General features: G+C 39.6%; 1 protein-coding gene and 1 pseudogene across 5 annotated transcripts in view; both read right to left on the bottom strand.

Moving 5' to 3' along the window:
* NIPA1 (NIPA magnesium transporter 1) overlaps nt 1-22,230 on the bottom strand; it is a 41,771-nt gene that overhangs the window by 11,701 nt on the left and 7,840 nt on the right. For all 4 annotated transcript variants that reach the window (XM_079923761.1, XM_079923760.1, XM_079923762.1 and 1 more), the window contains 2 exons: nt 14,759-14,806; nt 13,706-13,796 (listed from right to left, as the gene is read on the bottom strand). In XM_079923761.1, the coding sequence (XP_079779887.1) occupies nt 13,706-13,796; nt 14,759-14,806 (139 nt within the window). The remainder of the gene's footprint in view (nt 1-13,705; nt 13,797-14,758; nt 14,807-22,230) is intronic.
* On the bottom strand, nt 4,274-6,239 carry LOC307187991 (large ribosomal subunit protein eL21-like; annotated as a pseudogene). The gene is made up of 2 exons: nt 6,037-6,239; nt 4,274-4,726 (listed from the first exon to the last, which is right to left on the bottom strand). The product of its transcript is annotated as a large ribosomal subunit protein eL21-like (transcript).

The raw sequence follows: 22,230 nt of genomic DNA on the forward strand, positions 1-22,230 counted from the left end.
CCGTCGCGGAGCACAGGCTCCGGACGCGCAGGCTCAGCGGCCATGGCTCACGGGCCCAGCCGCTCCGCGGCATGTAGGATCTTCCCGGACCGGGGCACGAACCCGTGTTCCCTGCATCGGCAGGCAGACTCTCAACCGTTGCGCCACCAGGGAAGCCCTAGTTTCAGGTCTTATGTTCAAGTCTTTAATCTGTTTTGAGTTGATTTTTGTGTACAGTGTAAGATAGTGATCCAGCTTCATTCTTTTACATGTGGCCTGACCAGTTTTATGGAACAGACTATCGTTTCTCCATTATATTCTTGACACTTTTGTCTTAAATTAATTGACCATATATGTGTGGGTTTGTTTCTGGGTTCTCTATTCTGCTCCACTGATCTACGTGTCTGATTTTATGCCAATACCATACTGTTGGGACTTCCCTGGTGGCGCAGTGGTTAAGAAACTGCCTGAAAATGCAGAGGACACTGGTTCGATCCCTGGTCCGGGAAGATCCCACATGCTGCAGAGAAACGAAGCCTGTGCACCACAACTATTGAGCCTACCTTCTAGAGCCTCGTGCCTAGAGCCTGTGCTCAGCAGCAAGAGAAACCACCGCAATGAGAAGCCCGCGCACCGCAATGAAGAGTAGCCCCCGCTTGCCGCAACTAGAGAAAGCCCGCGTGCAGCAACGAAGACCCAACACAGCCATAAATAGATAATAAATAAATACCGTTTGGATTACTATAGCTTACAATATAGTTCGAACTCAGGAAGCTTGATGCCTCTAGCTTTGTTCTTTCTCGAGATTGCTTTGTCTATCTTTGTCTTTTATGGATCCATACAAATTTCAGGATTGTTTGTTCTATTTCTGTGAAAAAATGCCACTGGAATCTTTTTTTTTTTTTTTTTTTTGCGGTACGCGGGCCTCTCCCGTTGCGGAGCACAGGCTCCAGACGCGCAGGCTCAGCGGCCATGGCTCACGGGCCTAGCCGCTCTGCGGCACGTGGGATCTTCCCAGACCAGGGCACGAACCCGTGTCCCCTGCATCAGCAGGCGGACTCTCAACCACTGCGCCACCAGGGAAGCCCGCCACTGGAATCTTGATAGGATTGCACTGAATCCATAGATTGCACTGGGTGGTATGGACATTTTAACAATATTAATTCTTCCAATCTATAAGAATGGAATATCTTTGCCTTTATTTGTGTCTTCTTCAATTTTTTCCATCAATGTGTTAATAGTTTTCACTGTACAAGTCTTTTGCCTTCTTGGTTAACTTTATTCCTAGGTATTTTATTTATTTATTTTTTTGGCCATGCCACATATCATGCAGGATCTTAGTTCCCTGACCAGGGATTGAACCCGCACCCTCTGCACTGGAAGCTCAGAGTCAACCACTGGACTGGCAGGGAAGTCCTATTTTATTCTTTTTGATGCAACTATAAATGGGATTGTTTTCTTGATTTCTTTTTCTGATTGTTTTTCTTCGTGTGTAGAAACACAACTGATTTTTGTACATTGATCTTATATCTTGCAACTTCAGTGAATTTATTTATCAGTTATAACAGTTTTTTGGTAGAGTCTTTGGGGTTTTCTGTATACAATATTATGTCAGCTGCAAGTAGAGACAGTTTTACTTCCTCCTTTCCCATTTGGATGCCTTTTATTGCTTTTTCTTGTCTTGCTCTGGCTAGGGCTGCCAGTATTATGCTGAATAAAAGTGGCAAGAGTGGGCATCCTTGTCTTGTTCCTGATCTCAGAGAAAAAGCCTTTGGCTTTTCACTATTAAGTATAAAGTTAGCTGTGGGATTGTCTTATGTGACCTTTATTATGTTGCAGTATGTTCCCCCTGTACCCAGTTTGTTGAGTTTTTGTCATGAATAGATATTTGATTTTGTCAAATGCTTTTTCTGCATCTATTGAGATGATCATATGACTTTTACCCTTCATTTTGTTAATGTGGTATATCACACTGATTGATTTGTGGATACTGAACTATCTCTGCATCCCTGGTACAAACCCCACTTGATCATAGTATATGATTTTCTAGTGTATTGTTGAATTCAGTTTGCTAATACTTTGTTGAGAATTTTTGCATCCAATATTCATCAGTGATATTGGTAAGTAATTTCCTTTTTTGTAGTGTCCTTGTCTGGTTTTGGTGTCACAGTAATGCTGGCCTTGTAAAATGAGTTTGGAAGTGATCCCTCCTCTTCAATTTTTGGGAAGATTTGAGAAGGATTAGTATTAATTCTCCTTTAAATATTTGATAGAATTCACCTGTGAAGCCATCTCTTCCTGGACTTTTCTTTGCTGGGATGTTTTAAATTACTGATTCAATCTTCTTCTGCTCAGATTTTCTCTCTCTTCATGATTCAGTCATGGTAGGTTGCATGTTCTAGGAATTTATCTGTTTTTTCCTAGGTTATCCAATTTGTTGGTGTAGAATTGTTCATAGTCTCATGATCCTTTCTATGTCTGTCGTTCAGTTGTAATGTCTCCTCTTTCATTTCTGAATTTATTTATTTGAATCTTCTTTTTCCTTAGGTAGTCTAGCTAAAAGTTTCTCAATTTTGTTTATTAAAAAAGAAAAGCAGCTCTCAGTTTTGTTAAGCATCTCTATTGTTTTTATGGATGTTATTTCATTTATTTCTGCTTGGCTTTTTATTCCCTTCTTTCTGCCTACATTGGGGATAGTTTGTTCTTCTTCTAGTTCCTTGAGGTAAAAAATGAGGTTATTTGATATCTTTCTTTTGTCTTAATGTAGGCATTTATTGCTGTAAACTTCCCTCTTAGATCTGCTTTTGCAGTATCCCATAGCTTTTGATATATTAGGTCTCCATTTTCATTGGTTTCCAGATACTTTTGGATATCCCATTTGATTTCTTCTTTGACACACTGGTTGTTCAGGAGTGTTTATTTAATATCCACATATTTGTGAATTTTCCAGCTTTCCTCCTGTTATTGATTTGTAGTTTTATACCACTGTGGTCGGAAAAGATACTGGGTATGACTTTGATCTTCTTAAATTTGCTAACACTTGTTTGTGACCTATCGTAAGATCTATCCCGGAAAATGCTTCCTGCACACTTGAGAAGAATGTGTACTGTGCTGCTGTTGGATAGGATGTTCTGTATATGTTAGATTGGTCTAACATAGGGTTCAAGTTCCATGTGTCCTTGATTTTCCGTCTGGATGATCTATCCATTGTTGAAAGTGGGGTATTGAAGTGTTTTACCATTATTGTATTGTTGTCTATTTTTCCCTTCAGATCTGTTAATATCTGCTTAATATATTTAGATGCTCTGATGTTGGTGTGAATATATTTGTGATTGTTATATTTTTGATGAATTGACCACTTTATTATTGTCTAATGACCTTCTCTGTCTTTTGCTACTGTTTTCAGGTTAGTCTACTTTGTCTGATATAAGTATAGCTACTCCTGTTCTCTTTTGTTTCCCAATGGCAAGGAAGATCTTTTTCCATCCCTTCACTTTGAGTGTATGTTTCCTTAAAACTGAAGTGAGTCTCTTGTAGGCAGCATATACCAGGGTTCTATTTTTTAATCCATCTAGCCACTCTATGTGCTTTGATTAGAGAAATCAATCCTTTAACACTTAGAGTAATTATTGATAGGTAAGGACTTATTAATGCCATCTCATTAACTGTTTTCTGGCTTATTGGAGTTCCCTTGTACCTTTCCTTCTCTCTTGCTGCCGTCCTTTGTGAACTGCTGATTTTCCATTGTGATATCCGTTGATTCCCTTCTCTTGTTTGTGAATCTACTGAAGGTTTTGTTTTGTGGTTACCATGAGGTTACATTATGACATCTTAGAGATATAAGTCTATTTTGCACTCATAACAATTTAACTTCTATTGCACACAGAACCTCTAATCTTTTATTCCCTTCTTTTTTTCATATTTTTGATGCCACAATTTACATCTTTTTCTACTGTGTATCCATTGATCAACTGTGGTAGCTATGGCTCTTTTTTAAGACTTTTATCCTTCAACCTTTATACTAGAGTTAGGTAGTTAACACACCACCATACTACAGTATTCTGTATTCAGTATTCTCAATCTGACTATATGCTTACTTTTGCCAGTGTGTTGTATATTTTCATATATTTCCATGTTATCAGCCAGTGTCCTTTCATTTCAGCTTGAAGAACTCCTTTAGGCATTTCTTGCAGGCAGGTCTAGTGGTGATAAACTCCCTCAGCTTTTATTTGTTAGGGAAAGTCTTGTTTGTTTGTTTTTTTCCAGTCCAGGTCTTTTATTTTCTTTATACCCATCATGCCATGAATTCATAGGGAATGGGCTACAACAGTTCAGGCTCCTTTCCATTGGTTCTCACAAAGTGTGCTTCTCTGGGTGGAGCAGGCTGGCGCTTCAGTTGAACCCAAGTACCTTTCTCTTTGGCTTCCTTCTTTTTCTGATCATTTTCCTTCACCCATTTCAGGAAGCTATCTTGGCTCTTAGAGTGCTTAATATGCTTGATACGCTCATTAATTCTCTTGGCAAGAATCTTGCCCTTGTTTGTTTACAATGATGCCAACAGCATGCTGGGTTAACATTGTAGACTCTCCCAGTTTTGCCGTGGTAACATCTGTGGGGCATTCCTTTTTGAACAGTGCCCATTCCCTTGATATCTACAATAACACCTTTCTTGTAGATTCGCATGTATGTGGCCAAAGGAACAACTCCATATTTTCTAAAAGGCCTAGAGAACGTGTAGCAGGTGCCCCTTTGTGTTGGTCATTTTGGCGAATACATTTTCATATAATTTCTGTGGCAAGGAGATCGAAGAATGCTTCAGATAATCCATCAAAGCCAAATCACTGTTACAACGAATGCACACTTCACTTTAAATGGTGAGAAGAATGCCTGAGAGACAGGGGGAGGGATAGGAGGCTCCGGGAGCCACGTGCGTAAGGAAAGTCTTTTTTTTTTTTTTTTCCGTACGCGGGCCTCTCACTGTTGTGGCCTCTCCCGTGGCGGAGCACAGGCTCCAGACGTGCAGGCCCAGTGGCCATGGCTCATGGTCCCAGCTGCTCCGCGGCATGTGGGATCCTCCCGGACCAGGGCACGAACCCATGTCCCCCACATCAGCAGGTGGACTCTCAACCACTGCGCCACCAGGGAAGCCCATGGGAAAGTCTTTTTCTTGCCTTCATTTCTGAAGGGCAACTTTGCGGGGTATAGTATTCTTGGTAGTTTCTTCCATTCAGCACTTCAAACATATCATCCCCTTTTCTCCTGGACTGCAAGGTCTCTGTTCAGAAATCCATTGATAGCCTTATGGGTGTTTCCTTCTATGATTTTTTTTCTCTCTTGCTGCTTTTAAAATTCTCCTTGATTTTAGACAGTTTTATTATAATGGGTATTGGACAAGATCATTTTGGACTGAAATCTTAGGGTAACCTATGAGCTTCATGAACTTGGATGTCCAAATCTCTCCCCTGGTTTGACAGGTTCTCAGCTATTATTTCCTTTACATAAGCTTTCTACTCCTTTCTTCCTCTCTTCTTCTCCTGGGATTCCAATGATGCCTACATTGTTTCTCTTAATGGTGTCATGAAAGTCCCACCAGCTTTCTTCACTCCTTTTCGTTCTTTTTTCTTTTTGTTCCTCACATTGGATATTTTCAATTGATCTGCCTTCAAGCTCACTGATTCTTCTGTTTGGTCGTCTGCTGTTAAAGCTCTGTGCTGAATTCTTCAGTTCTGTCATTTCATTCTTCAGCTCCAAAATTTGTTTGGTTCTTTTTTTACATCTTCTATCTCTTCATTAAACTTCTCATTTTGGTCTTATGTTGTCTTCCTGATATCATTAAATTGTTTATCTGTGTTCTTTTGTAGCTAAGAGTCTTTGGAACAGTTATTATGAATTCTTTATTAGGAAATTCAGGATCTTTATTTCTTTGGGCGTTACTGGAGGTTCTTTTGGTGGAGTCATGTTTCCCTGATTCTTCATGATTCCTATAGCTTTGCATGTCTGCACATTTGAAGAAGCAGTCACCTTTTCCAGACTTTACGGGTAAGGGAAGACTTTCACCTAGGGGTGGGGTCATGCTGGAGTGCGCTGTGGCCCTCGGTCAGTGGTGCGGGGCACCAAGAGCAGGCGCATACGGTGGCGCCAGGTCCGGTGGGGCATGTCTTTTGGCTCAGGCTGCTAGGGTCTACATCATCAGCAACTGTGTGCTCCATGGTGAGTACTGCTGAGGGTCCATAGTGGCCGCAAGGGGTACTGGGGTCCATAGTACCACTTGGGGTCAAGTGGCTAGACACCAGGATAGGCAGAGATGGTGGCCAGAGCCAATGATGTGCCACACTCAGCTCTGAGGGCCAACTGCAGGTGCCTATATAGTTTCAAGTGCCTATATAGTGCCTGCCAGTTGCAGACACACAGACAGCGGTAGGGGCCAAGGCAAGCAGCAAGGGCTGGGACCAACTATAAGCTCACTAGCAGCTGTGGGATTCCTACCATGGCCCTGCGGTAGCTGCACACTTCCCAGCCCCACAAGCCATGCACAGTGTAATGGAGGCTGGTGACAGGGGTTGGGCCAGGGGTGTGCAAGTGCATAGCTCAAGTGGCTGGCGGCAGGTCAATGCAGCAGGGCAGGCTAGTGACAGAAGACAGGGCCTGATCCAGACCAACATGTAGCTGTGGAGGCTGGCGGCCGGAGTGCTCTCCTGTGGCTGCCAGGATACCCGCTCCCAAACTGCACATTGCAGTGGAGGCCTGCAGTGTGGAAAGGCACAGCTGGAGGCACTAGCTGCAAGGAAGCACATTGTGGCGGGGTCAGCTGTGGAGGTGTAGGCTGCTGTCTTGCACTCAAGAGGGCTGCTTGCTGCCCGTGCGGTTCCCAGGCTCCCCAAGTGCAGGGGGGGAGAGTGGGGAAATGGAGCAAGGAAGGACTCGGGCTTCTGGCATCAGTGAACGTGAATACCTATAGGGCAAAAGTTGCTGAAATATGCAGGGGTCCATGGTGGTGAAATCTGCTAAGTTTTTCTGCAGAGCAGGTCACTGAGAACCACACTCACTCCCACTGCATGGCTGCCACTGGTATCCCCTGCTTTTCTTCCTTGCTCCTAGCCATTTCAATACACTTCAGTTTTGCCATTCTGGGTGGGAGCTTCGTGTGGTGCTCTGAAAGTCTTGGGGAAACTGGTCACTTCCTCCATTCTTCCTTTCCTGGCCAGGGGAACTCTTCCTATCTGGGAAGTTCCCTCATGGCACTGAGCAACCCCAACTTGGGGGAAGGGATAATGCAGTCAAAATGAAGCTGTCTTCTTCCTTCTTTTTCTTGCAGTTATTCTCAGGTTTTTGGTTCCACTGTATTACTAAATTTTCTCAAGTGGACTCCGGAGCTCTCCCAGAGCTGTTTTCATTAATGGATAGCTAATTGTTAATTATTGTGGGGAGATGGAGGCTGAGTTCTTCCTTTCCAATCTGGATGCCTTTTAATGCATTTGCTTGACTAACTGCTTTGTGTAGAACCTCCAGTACCATTATGAATAGAAGTGGCAAAAATTGGACATCTTGTCTTGTTCCTAATCTTAGGGGGAAAGCATCTAGTCTTTAACCAGTACGTATGATGTTAGCTGGGGCTTTTCCATAGAGATCCTTTGCGAGATTAGGAAGTTACCTTCTATTCCTAGCATATTGATTGTTTTCACCATGAAGGGGTGTTGAATTTTATAAAATAATTGTTCTGTGTCTGTTGAGATGCAGTGTTCACCCTTTATTCTATTGATGTGGTGTATTACATTATTTTATTTTTGATGTTAAATACACCTTGCATTCCTAAGATAAATCCCACTTGGCCATGGTATATAAGCCCTTTTATATATTGCTGGATTCAATTAGAGTATTTTGTTGATGATTTATCCATCTATATTCGTAAGAGAATTGGTTTGTAGTTTTCTTGCGCTGTGTTTGGTTTTCTTACCAGGGTAACATTGACTTCATAGAGTGAGCTGAGAAGAAATCCCTCCCTTCCTATTTTTTGGAAGACTTTGTGAAGAACTGCTATTAATTCTTCTTTAAATGTTTGGTAGAATTCATCAGTTTTACCTAAGCTTTTCCCTGATGTAGATTTTTTTATTTACTAATTCAATCTATTTACTTGTTATAGGTCTTTTCAGATTTTCTATTTCTTCTCAAAACAGTTTTGTTAGTTTGTGTCTTTCTAGGAATGTGTCCATTTCACCTACATTATCTAACTTGTTGGCATACAGTTGTTTATAATATTTGCCTATAATTCTTTTCATTTCTGTACAGTTGGTAGTAATATTCCTCTTTCATTTCTGATTTTAGTATTTTTAGTTTTCTCTCTTTTTTGCTTTGTCAGTCCAGCTAAAGTCTTATCAATTTGGATGATATTTTCAAGGGACTAACTGCTTTTATTGATTTTCTCTATTGTTTTTCTATTCTCTATTTCATTAATTTATGTGCTAATCTTTATTATTTCCTTCCTTCTATTTGAGTTTGTCCTCTTTTTCCAGTGTCTTAAGATGGAAGGTTAAGTTGTTTATTTTGAGATCTTTCCTTTTCAATGTAGGCATTTACAAGTATAAATTTCTCTCTGTGTACTGCTTTAGCTGAATCCTAAATGCTTTGGCATGCTGTTTCTTCAGTTTTATTCATCTCAAAGTATTTTCTAATTTCCCTTGTGATTTTTCTTTTAAATATTTATATTTTGGCTGTGTCAGGTCTTAGTTGCAGCACGCGGGCTCTTTGTTGTGGTGCGTGGGCTTCTCTCTACTTCTGACATGGAGGCTTTTCTCTAGTTGTGGTGCATGGGCTCCAGAGCATGCGGGCTCATTAGTTGCGGCACATGGGCTCTCTAGTTGTGGCACACGGGCTCCAGAGTGCACGGACTCAGTAGTGGCAGCACACAGCCTCCCTAGTTGTGGCACGTGGACTCTCTAGTTGCAGCATGTGGGCTTAGTTGCCCCATGGCACGTGGGATCTTAGTTCCCCAACCACGGATCGATCTGGTGTTCCCTGCATTGCAAGACCAATTCTTAACCACTGGACCACCAGGGAAGTCCCATGATTTCTTTTCAGATCATTGATCATTCAGTAGTAAGTTATTTAATTTCCATATATTTGTGAATTTCACCAAGTTCACTGATTTTACTTTCTAATTTCATTCCACTGTGTTCAGAGAATGATTTCAACCCTTTCAATTTTATTGATGATTTTAACGGCCTACCACATGGTCTATCCTGAAGTATGTTCTACGTACACTTGGGAAGAAGATGAATTCTGCTATTGTTGGGTGGAGTGTTCTAAAGATGTCTATTTTATCTACTTGGATATAGTGTCATTCAAGTCTTCTATTTCCTTCATGATCATTTGCCTAGCTTTTCTATCCATTATTGAAAGGGGGGTACTGAAGGCTGTGACTATTATTGTTGAACTTTCTATTTCTCCATTCTGTCAGGTTTTCTTTTATATATTTTGGATCTCTGTTTTTAGGTACCTATTTGTTTATAATTGTTATGTCTTCCTAACGGACTGCCCCTTTTGTCATTATAAAATGTCTCTCTTCATCTCTAGTAACTTTTGTTTTGTTTTGTTTTACAGTCTATTTTGTCTGATACATAGCCTCTCCAACTTTCTTATGGTTACTATTTGCATAATATATGTTTTTCCTTCCTTTTACATTTAATCTATTTGTATCTCTGAATCTAAAGTATGTCTGAAGTAGAAAGAATATAGCTAGATCTTGTTTTTCATCCTGCCTGACAATCTTTGCCTTTTAATTGGATTGTTTAATCCACTGACATTTAATGTTTTTATTGATATAGTTAGATTATGTTTGCCGTCTTACTTTTTGTTTTCTATGCTTCACGTCTTTTTCTTGTTCCCTATTTCTCACTGCTTTCTTCTGCATTAAGTGAATCTTTACAGTGTGGCATTTTAATTCCCTTAATGATATTTTTCACTATACTTGTTTTAAGTTATTTTCCTTGTGGTTTCTCTAAGGCTTATGAGAATACATTTCAAATTGATACTAACTTAACTACAGTGAGATACAATAATGTTACTCTTATATAGTTCTATTTCCTCTTCTTCCTTTGTGTGTGTGTGTGTGTGTATACACACACACACACACACACACATATATGGTGTTTATTAAATCTGTTTGCTTATGTGCATTTTATTGAAAATGAGGTTTAACATTAGTGGAATAAATTTATTTTCCTATGTATAAAGTGACACTTTTTGCCCTTTGTCATTTTATCTATTGGGGTTTTCATATTATTTTGGTCAATTTAAGAAATTCTTTTTTTTAATATATATACATTTTAAAAATTTATTTATTTAATTTATTTATTTTTAGCTGTGTTGGGTCTTTGTTGCTGTGTGCGGGCTTTCTCTAGTTGTGAGTGGGGGCTACTCTTCGTTGTGGTGCGCGGGCTTCTCATTGCGGTGGCTTCTCTTGTTGCAGAGCATGGGCTCTAGGCACCCAGCCTTCAGGAGTTGTGGCTCGTGGGCTCTGGAGTGCAGGCTCAGTAGTTGTGGCGCACGGGCTTAGTTGCTCTGCAGCATGTGGGATCTTCCCGGATCAGGGCTCGAAACCGTGTCCCCTGCATTGTTAATGGGATGAGGTTGCTAGAATTACACAGAAACATCCTTCTTATTTTATCTTTTAGTGTAGAAAATTAACCTTTTCATTTTTATTGCTTCCAATGTTTGAAACTTCTTAACCTTCTAAGATCTGAAACACATTAAAAGTTTTCCTACACATGGACCATAAACTCTAGGTACATAGCTAAACTTTTTTTCCTCCTTTTTTACAGATAAAATCTCTGTATGACTTACTCTGGTTTGTGCTAGAGATGCGGGTTTGTTCAATGAATATCAGAGACATAAACTATCTGTAGCTACATGCCATAGATACTCAGGTAGGTATTAGTGGAGATGCCAGTTAACACACTGGGTTCACGTCAGCTTTACATAGCATACTCTGCACCGCTGAGTGAGATAACACACCTCAACATATCAAATAATGTCATTACACAAATCAGGCACTGAATGTAATATCAACAAACGATTCAGTGTTGTATTTGTTTCTGTTTCACACTTGGATGGCCATCCTGTACATAATGCTTAATTCACTTAGATCACATTTTGATGGTGCTATGATTAGGATTTAAACTGATGTTCCTAAAAATTGTTTACCAGTTTTCCCAAAACTATTTATTAAAAAAAAAAAAGAAAAGAAACCCTCTGTTTTAAACTGGAGATATGACAACTAAATGCAGATACTAGACTACATCTTGCACTAGAAGGAAAAATAATGGTATAAAGGATGGCGGTATAAGGATAATGGTATAGAATAATGGTATAATGGTTCACTTAACAAAATTGGAATGGGGAAGGCAGATTAGAAAGATACATTTATTATAATAATGTTAAATTTATCAAAATTGATGATTATACTATTGTTATGGAAAGGATGTCTCTCGTCTTAGGAAATACAAGTCAAAGTGTTTAAGGGTAAAGGATCATGATATATGTAACTATTGTCACATGGATCAAAAAAAAAAATCCAAAAAACAAAACAAGCACCACATTCATAATAGAAAAGTGCTTCTCAAACAAAGGTGATTTGCCCCACAAGGGGACATTTGCTTATGTCCAGAGACATTTTGGGGAGAGGGAGCTACCAGTATCTGATGGGTGGAGGCCAGGGATGCTGCTAAACACCCTACAAAGCACAGGTCAGCCCCCCAAAACAAAGAATTATCTGGCCCCAAATGGTGATAGCATCAAGGTCGGAAAACCCTGATACAGAGAAAGGAAATGATGGAGTGAGTGGGATAGAACAATCGATGTATCTGGGTGAGGTGTATGTGGATGCTGTTTTAATTTTTCTTAACCTTATAATTTTTCTGTAATTTGGAAATTAATTCCAAATAAAACATTTTTAAAAGCCTTTTTAAAAGTACTTTGTTGTGATGATTACTTTATCATACATTAAACCACTGCAGTGAAAAGTGGACCTATTTGGGAACTCTCTATTCTATTTCACTGATATTAGACATCTTTTTTCCCAGTGCCACGTTCTTTCCATTTCTGTTTCTATGTAATTCTAGCAACCTCATCCCATTAACAAAAAAAGAACTTCTTTTAAATATACATATACCTATGTACCTACATATTGATATCTTTACTTTTTCCAAATTAATTTGTTTTCTTATTTTTAAAAAACATCTTATTGGGATCCTGAGTTGAACATTTTTTTAATCCAGAATGCCATCTCACACGGTTCTTTGGGAAACGTCTCCTGAAGACCTGGAGCAGTGAACATTTCTAGTGAGGAGTCTTTGAATTATCAAAGTCCTTAAGAATTGACAGTTCTTTGGAAATTAATGAAGCAAGGCATTTTAATATGTGTGCATTAAAAGTGCAAACATCATATGGTTGGGTTGTTTATTTGCCTGATTATTTTTCAGGAAACGGTGAGTGAGGCTGGGCTCTGAGAAGCTGAAGTGGTGATTCCCCAATGAGAGCCCCACTCATGTAATCTAAGCTTTTCAGGGCCATCCAAAATGCAAAGTGATGTTAAGCCACACGTGATACTAAGCATATGTTTGGATTAGAACAATGTACTACAAACACATTTTCAAAGGTTCACACGTGGAAAACGCTTTTGTGCTTTTTAGGCCACAGAACCTTAAAGCCTAAGCGACGTTAAGGTAGGCAATTAAATACATCTACCATAGACACACTTCTCTGCAAGGATCTGGAGCTCTGTCTGGAATATAGCAGAATACCAATATATCAATGAATTAGAAACCTGGATGCTATTTCGCTTCTATTCTACCTCTGTTTATTAATGATTTCTTCAAAGGTAAAATAATATAAAAAGGTTCACAAGAGGATATGTGTTAATATATTTAATAAATGTCTCATAAAATCATTTTCATAGGTAAGCCAAGTGTGATAAAGAGAAAGACCTCATTTGTGGTAGCTGGCTGCTTTCCCCAGTCCTCTCTTTTCCCTTTTGCCCCATATCCAGGTAACCTGATAAGAAGGACAGCTCACACCCTCAGGCCCTTGGCACTAAAATTTCAAACCATGTAAGCCTCAGACTGAGCATGGGAACCTCCACCTGGCTCACTTCGTAACTGCAATAAAAACTCAAGGCCCCGCGTTGCTCCTGTTCTACTCCAGACCAAACCAGAGCTATTCTCCTCGGGTGATACATTTGCTATTGACTGTTGTGAGTCGTGAATCCTTTTACACAACCCACTGGAGCCCATGTGTCATTTGTCCCAACCTCCATAATCTCCTGAGATAGGGGACTGCCCAGCATCCAGCAGGGGATGCTAGGGACCCAAATAAAACACCAACTGACTAGTTTTGCTTATTGATTTCTCAGAATCACTTGCCAAGGAGCTAGGAAGACTCCAGTCTCTAGGAAGTCTTCCAGAGCAAAGACCAGGAGAGTGATGACATCATGTTGGTATCCATGAATAAGTAAGGATTTGAAATATACTGAAGCAAATGTCTAAGACAGGGTTAATAATTCATACAACTAAATCTGAAGGGATAAAAATTAAACTATATGGAATGCAATACTGAAGACATATCTTCAGTTACACTTCTACTTTTATTATTTTAACAGAAACATTTAAAATGAAAAGTTTTCTTATACCTAAACTACACATTAAAAAGCAAAACACAGAATCCCAGCTCTCACCCAAATGGCACTCCAAGGGCACCAAGAGGAGTCACCAGGACTGTGGGGACCGCCGTGTAAGCCAGGAAGTTTCCAATCTGGCCAACAGCCACTGTCAAGAGAATCACAAGGGTATCACTGCAATTACAAAAATCTCTTTGAGCATTCATCACAGAGTTGAATTTTGCAAGACTGTGCTCTGAAAGGGCTACTTCTTTCTCATTACTGGTGAGGAAGGAAATATGGGGCATCATTTGCATGATTAAGAGTCCTGAGGGCAGAGGAGAGCAGGCCCCATAGTATCACTGGCCCAATTAGTTTCAACCCTCTATGGAAATTCCCAGTCTACCCAGCAGTGACCGACAGTGGGTACAAGAGTATATTTCCACTTTCTTCTTAACACATCCCTGTTTTAAGATAGATCATGTAGAGCTTTCCATGCCCCTTCAAGTGGCCTGGGATCTATTCCAGTGACACACTGCTGGCACATCAAGTGGAAACACTACTGCCTGTACAGGGCTGTGCCTGGGGCTGCACTGAGATAGACAGATAGATAGATAGATAGATAGAGCTTAAAAATGAGTTCTTCGATGAATCAATGTCTACTAGAAAATTTCTTGCCTAAAAGACAATGTGTGACAAAAAGACCTCAAGATATATCTGAAATATCTAACAGAATTTTTCTTTATATATGTAAAGGTCTGAACTCTAATTTTATTATTTTTATATTATAACACATGACCTCTGATCTGGTACTTAAGGCTGAGTGAAGAAACTCCTTTGTAAAACTAGTTGTGTGGGGCACAAGCTCACCAAATGCCCACAGCCCAACTACAGATGAGGAAGCAGGAGCTGCTTAATTTCTTCAGACCCAGGACAGTCTGACCTGGACAAAATTCAGGGCCAACAGCAGGCAGCAGGATCCTCTGCCTTCACCCTCTACTGTCTCCCACCATCCTGGTCCTCATTCCAAAGAACAAGCTAAGCTCATCCCACCCCCTCCATCCAGCCCTGACAGACAAATGACTGATCTTACAAAAGGAGACCAAGCTCTTCACCACAAAGAGTACTTACTTGCAATTGTTCCTGCCCACCACACAATGTCTGTTAAATAGGAGGTACCTGTAAAAGAGTGAGACAAAAACATCAGGAAAGTACGAACCAAGAGGTTTACAAGCTACACACTTAAAAGAGGAATTTTTAAATAAAACTAAAATTGAAAAGAATGAATGCCATACTTTTATTCACCCTACAAAGAAACTTTAAAGTAGTCTATAAAGAGCAGCATGAGAAACGATTAAAAGTGGCAAAATACTTTCTGCAATCAACACAAGCTGACCCAAGCAAATAAAATCTTTATAAATTGTACTTTATTTGGGAGTGGGGCTCAACACATCATCTAGAGACAAATATTCTTTGGAGTAACTTTTTATATGTTGATTTCAAACGAGATTTGACCTTCAAAGTCCAATTCTCTCATGCATTTACTGAAACCCATTTATATGATAATTTTTCTAGTACAGGGTTCTGTGACTTGCTGCTTAAACAGGTTCATAATGTAGAACCTTTGTGACATGGCTCTTTTTGCAACCATGTGAAAATGGTTGAAAGCAGACCCTTACACTCACTCAATGATCGGACATTGTACACAGTGGTTTCCCTTTTACTCTCTTGGATTACCCTCTTATGCCCCAATGCATGCCAGGGCAGGCACAGATGGGAGCAGGTCTCCTCGTCACATCCATCTCTCCTTTTGTCCTTCTTCAGGTATGTCAAAATGCTCCCAGTCTAACAGGATTTTTTCACTTCAGACTAAAACACCTAATCTATTTGGATGTTTTAATTCGCAATAATTTGGTATAATGAACATAGGAAGCCAGGCTGCTTCTTTGAGGAGCAGAGCTACAGGTATTTAAAAAGTACTTTTAAGAAAATGAGACCAATAAGTAATGATAGAGTGGAAGGAATGGTCTAGTTCAAATAGCACCATTTGGTAACATCACAGTAAAAACTGATTCAGGCAAGAACCATCAATCGAGACTAAAATAAGTGAATGAAAGTTTGTTGAGGGACAGGATTGCCACGTAACCTCCATGAATCACCTCCACCAGTTTTTTTATTAATCACAAAGAGAAAAAGTTATCTTTACAGTACTCTAAGACCCTGACGGACATCACCTTAACTAAGTGGTCAAAGTTGACACCATCAGCAGTGGGACAAACCAAATCCTGCACCTCCTGAGGGCGCATTGAGAAAGGCACAACATCACATCTGCAGTACTCCTGCCAGACTGCATCACCTGAATCTAATCATGAGGAAATTGTGAAATGGTCCACATATCAGCTGGCCTGTACACTTCAAAATCGGCAAGGTCATGAAAGACAAAGGTATTGTTGCAAATGACAGGAAACAAAAGAGATGTGACTAAACACATGATGTTAGATGGGAAAAAAGGCTGCTATAAAGGACAACATTGGGGCAACTGGCAAAACTTCAATATGGATTGTTGTAGATAATTGAGTAACAAAACCCCTTCACTTTCTGCATGAGAATGCGACTATAAAGCTGACAGCCATGTGGCCAGGGGACAGCACGTAAGGTAAAAATGACCTCTGACGGGCAAATGGCATCTGACTGGAGGTTGGGCTCCCCTAGTGCAATACCTCTGAGAATAGGAACAGCTCTTTCAGGGCCCGGGATTCCTGCCTCTATGACTTTATACTGGAGGGCATGAGGCTTGTAAGGCTGGGCAGCTGTGTCACCGTCTGCTGCAGTTCTGCCTCTGGGACCCTAAACCATGCTCTGCCTCTGCTACCAGGCTCCAACAGAGAGGGCCTGACACTGGCTGTGGCCCCTGTCCCATGTCCCTCTGAGTGTGTCTGATACAAATGTGGCCCATGATGTCCTACATATCAGAAAGTAGAGCTGAGCTGAAGAATGCCCTGCAGTGAACACTGCAGAACAATGATCAACTATTAGTATAGAATCCTTGTTCAATTTCCCAAATGTGCTAAATCACACTGTGGCTATTTTAGAGCATGTCTTTTACTTACATGTGGAATCTGAAAAAAAAAAAAAAAAGACACAGAATTGTCAAAGCAATCCTGATGAAAAAGAACTAAGCTGGAGGCATAATCCTCCCAGACTTCAGACAATACTATAAAGCTACAGTAATTAAGACAGCATGGTACTGGCACAAAAACAGACAGATCAATGGAACAAGATAGACAGCCCAGAAATAAACCTATATACCTATGGTCAATTAATCTTCAACAAAGGAGGCAAGAATATACAATGGAGAAGACATTCTCTTCAGCAAGTGGTGTTGGGAAAGCTGGACAGCGTCACGTAAATCAATGAAATTAAAACACTCCCTCACACCATGTTCAAACATAAACTCAAAATGACATAAAGACCTAAATATAAGACATAAAACTCCTAAAACAGAACATAGGCAAAACATTCTCTGACATAAATCATAGCAATATTTTCTTAGATCAGGCTCCCAAGGCAAAAGAAATAAAAGCAAAAATAAACAAATGGTACCTAATCAAACTTAAAAACTTTTGCACAGCAAAGGAAACCATCAAAGAAACAAAAAGACAACCTACGGAATGGGAGAAAATATTTGCAAATGACACAACCAACAAGGGCTTAATTTCCAAAATATACAAACAGCTTATGCAACTCAATATCAAAAAAACAAACAACCCAATCAAAAAATGGGCAGAAGATCTATATAGACATTTCTCCAAAGAAGACATAAAGGTGGCCAACAGACACATGAAAAGATGCTCAACATTGCTAATTATTAGAGAAATGCAAATCAAAACCACAATGAGCCTCACACCTGTCAGAATGGCTATCATCAAAAAGTATACAAATAATAAATACTGGAGAGGGTGTGGAGAAAAGGGAACTCTCCTACACTGTTGGTAGGGATATAAATTGGTGCAGCCACTATGGAAAACAGTATGGAGGTTCCTTAAAGCACTAAAAATAGAGCTATCATATGATCCAGCGATTGCTCCACTCTTGGTTATATATTGGGAAAAGATGAAAACTCTAATCTGAAAAGATACATGCAGCCTGATGTTCACAGCAGCATGATTTACAATAACCAAGACACGGAAGCAACCTAAGTGTCTATCAACAGATGAACAGATAAAGAAGATATGGGGTGTGTGCGTGTGTGTGTGTACACACACACACACACACACACACACACACACACACAAAATGGAACATTACTCAGCCACTAAAAAGAATGAAATATTGCCATTTGTAACAATGGAGATAGACCTAGAGAATATCATACTAAGTGAAGTTAAGTCAAAGACAAACATTATATGATAACACTTACATGGGGACTCTAAAAATAATGCAAATGAATCTATATACAAAACAGAAAAAGACTCACAGACACAGAAAACAAAATTATGGTTACCAAAGGGGAAAAGGAGGGGCAGATAAATAAGGAGTATGGGGTTAACAGATACACATTACTATATATAAAATAGAAAAGCAACAAAAATCTACTGTATAACACAGAGAACAATATTCAATATCTTGTAATAACCTATAATGGAAAATAATCTGAAAAAATACATATAAATAACTGAATCACTTTGCTGAACACCTGAAACTAATATTGCAAATCAACTATATTTCAATTAAAAAAATTTTCAACAAAACCAAATTTATAGATACAAAGAACAGATCAGTGGTCTTTATTTAATTATTGTTATATATGTTACATTTTTTATGTTACAAACCCAACAATATATTGTTGTAACTTATAATAAAGATGTTAACTTTGTTATTTTATATCCTAAAGAAGCTTAGAAAACAAAGGAAATCAAGTATAAACTTATAGTAGACCTTTTCATTGTTATAAAATGTCCTTCTTGGGCTTCCTTGGTGGCGCAGTGGTTGAGAATCTTCCTGCCAATGCAGGGGACACGGGTTCGAGCCCTGGTCCGGGAAGATCCCACATGCTGTGGAACAACTAAGCCCGTGTGCCACAACTACTGAGCTTGCGCTCTAGAGCCCACGAGCCACAACTACTGAAGCCCGCATGCCTAGAGCCCGTGTTCCACAACAAGAGAAGCCACAGCAATGAGAAGCCCGTGCACCGCAACGAGGAGTGGTCCCCGCTCTCCACAACTAAAGAAAGCCCGCGTGCAGCAAAGAAGACACAATGCAGCCAAAAAAAAAATGTCCTTCTTTGGCTACAGTAACAATTTTTGCCTTAAAGTCTGTTCTGTTTCATACTAGCATGGCCACTCCTGCTCTCTTTTGTGTATAAGTAAATATTATTGCTTATTATTTAAAATAACTGTGAACACATTTCATTCTAGATCTTGAAGCTTGTTTTTATAGCAGATGCACACAATAATTTACTCAACAGCTTTTCAAAAATTCTATATATAATATTCGAAAGATTTTAGGGACTCTGAGATCAAGGAATCAGTCACAATCTTTTCTGTTGGGGGTCTATGCTGGGGGCAGGGAAAGGCCAATTCCTTTTACTGTGATGAATACAGTTTTGTCGTGAGTGCTTACGCAGTCACGGGATCACTGCTACAGCAGCAGCTAGAATGTGGGCAACACTCGGGCAGTGAAAGCTTGTCCAAGGATGCCAGCACAATGGGACCCACTGAAGCTCTCCTCTTTCACTGCTATAGTTTCCCCCACACCATTAACTACCACACAGCACGTGCTTTTGACAGTCTGAAATGGACTGTCACTAAAATGGGGAAGAACCTGGGATACCTCGTAGCCAGGGCTAGAGAAATAACAAGCCTTTGGTCTCCCTTTAGTCAAAAGGTACAGGTTAGTTCCAAGTGTTTAGGGTCCTCCCACTCATACTCCCCAGGAGGAGTTTGTGTTTGCTGAAATCCAAAGGTATTGCGATCACCCTCACCTTTTAAGCCAATATTAGGCAAAATTTTTCTGCTTCCATGGACATTACGTAAGTTAAGATTTTCTGTCGGGATACTTGCCCCACACCCCTAACTGTAGATCAAAGTGATACTGCTCTCCATGGCCCCCAAGGGCTCCAGCTCAGCAACATCCCCAGTGCCCACGGAAGTAGCCTATGGCTCTTCTTGCCCATCCACCTGTGCCTAGCATCTTCACTGAGCTGGCTGCCCCAGGTTCCATCCTCCTGCAGCCAGAAATTCCTAGGAACCTGCATTCCATGTTAGCCATTGGCCCTGTCATAGATATTATTTTCTTATGTCCTAAAATGACTTGGTTTCTTCACAGTTTCACCTTCATCACTGTCCCTAAAAATCCTAAAGTTACTCACCTGACACCCTCAGGAGGCACCTGTTCAAGCCTATGGCCATGCTCATCCTCTTCCCAGCTGATGCCTGGGACTTTTCAAGTTCTCTGGCCTTAGCAAGAACAAGGAACCTCAGAATTGTAGAACACTGGTTTTCTGTTTGTTTATTTGACTATACTCATGCCTCCTCCCCTCCACTCCTAGGTGTGGGTTGCAAAGGTAGCAATATCTAAAGTCTAGAATTTTTTTCCCCCTCATACTGGAAACCTTGGATGAGAGTTGAACGGTTGTTTATAACAGCTGAACTACAAGACAAAGAAGTGTTGTGCAAATACAAAAGAGACTTGTCAGGATGATAATATCAATTGGCATTGATGTTGTCCAACCATGGACTCGTGGCTTTTAAAACCTTCCATTTAGGTTTAAATGTGTATCAGAAATGTCCTTAAAATATGACTTTCTAGCACAAAAATAGAGGCAGTCATCTAGTTTATTTACTTGCTGATTATACCACAGCAAAACTGCTTCCACTCGTGTGTGCTCTGTACAGCAACAACAGAATTGCTCCTATCAGCAAAGCAAGAGTGGATCACTAAGTCCTTTACAAATTAATTAATGCCTTAACTTTAAAAAATGTGTAAAAAGATGCTACATAGTTTTTACAGAGTTCTTAAAAAAGGACTATCAAGAAAACTTCTTTCCTGACACCAACACAGCTAGATGAGGGCATTAATTAGACTCAATCTGAGCACTTGGTATTCACCAATTTATGAATGAATTTAGTACTTGAAGTTCTTTTGTATGTTGGCTATTAGATATGCAGAACTTATTTTCCTAAAGAAATAGTTGGGCAATCTTGAAAAAGAAGAACAAAACTGTATGACTTATACTATCTGATTTTAAGATTTAAAAATTAGATTTTTTAAGATTTTTAAAAAAGATTTAAAACTACATCATCAATACAGACTGGTGTAAGGATAGACATATACAATAAAACAGAATAGAGTTCGGAAATAGACTCACACATGTACAGTCAGATCATGGACTAAAGCAACAGTATAATTCAGTAGGGAAATTTCCTCAACAAGCGATGCTGAACCAAATGGATACCAGTAGGGAAAATACTGAACCTTGATTCATACCTCACTCATACACAAAAATTAACTCAAGATGGCTTACAGCCCTAAAGGTAAAAGCGAAAGCTATAAAACTCCTAGAGGAAAACACAGGAGGATGCCACTGTGACCTGAGGAGAAACAAAGATTTTATTTTGGCAGAAATCAAAAAGTACTAACCACATAGAAGGAAAAAAATGATAAGTTAGACTTCATCAAAATTAAAAATTTCTGCTCTTCAAGAGGAAACATTAAGAAAATGAAAAGACAAGCCTCAGAGAAAATATTTGCAATTCCTAAATCTGCCAAAGGACTTGTATCCAGATTATACATACATGTTACATATAATGCACACTATCAATAATAAAAAGATATAATCCACTAAAATACGGGCAAAAGTCTTGAAAAGACACCTCAAAAAGACTGTATACAAATGGCCAATAAACTCATCAAAAGATGCTCAATATCATTAGGTATCAGGGGAATGTAAATTAAAATCACAATGAGATACCACTGTACACTCACCAGAATGGCTAAAATTAAACAGATGACAACACCAAATGTTGGAGAGAACGTGGAGCACCTGGAACACTCATTCATTACTGATGGGAGGGTAAAATGGTACACCTGTAGTTAGAAAGTGTTCAGCAGTTTCTTAAAATTTAATTATACACCTACTGCATGATCCAGCACTGCATGATCCAGCAATGCTCCAAGGTATTTACCCCAAAGATAAGAAGACTTTAAGTCAAAAAAGAATTATGTAAGAATTGTCATTGCAGCTTTCCTCAAACAGCAAAAATTTGGAAACAACCAAATTTTCAGAATAGATGAGCAAATTGCGGTATATTCAAACAATGGAACACTACTTAGCAATATAAGTACGACTGTTACATATATCACGATGAATATTCAAACCATGATGAAAGAAAGAAAGAAGAGTAGACATAAGAGAATACATACTGTATGATTTATATGAAGTTCAAGAACAGGCAAAACTAATTCAATCTATGCAGATGGATACTAGGAGAGCAGACCCTCTGGTGTAGGGAGGACAGAATGAAAAAGAACACGAGAGAACTTTCTAGGATGACAGCAATAATCAATTTCTTCACCGAGGTGTTGGTTACACAGGTATATTT

Source organism: Stenella coeruleoalba, assembly GCF_951394435.1.
Source record: "Stenella coeruleoalba genome assembly, chromosome: 6".
In the NCBI taxonomy this organism is placed as follows: domain Eukaryota; kingdom Metazoa; phylum Chordata; class Mammalia; order Artiodactyla; family Delphinidae; genus Stenella; species Stenella coeruleoalba.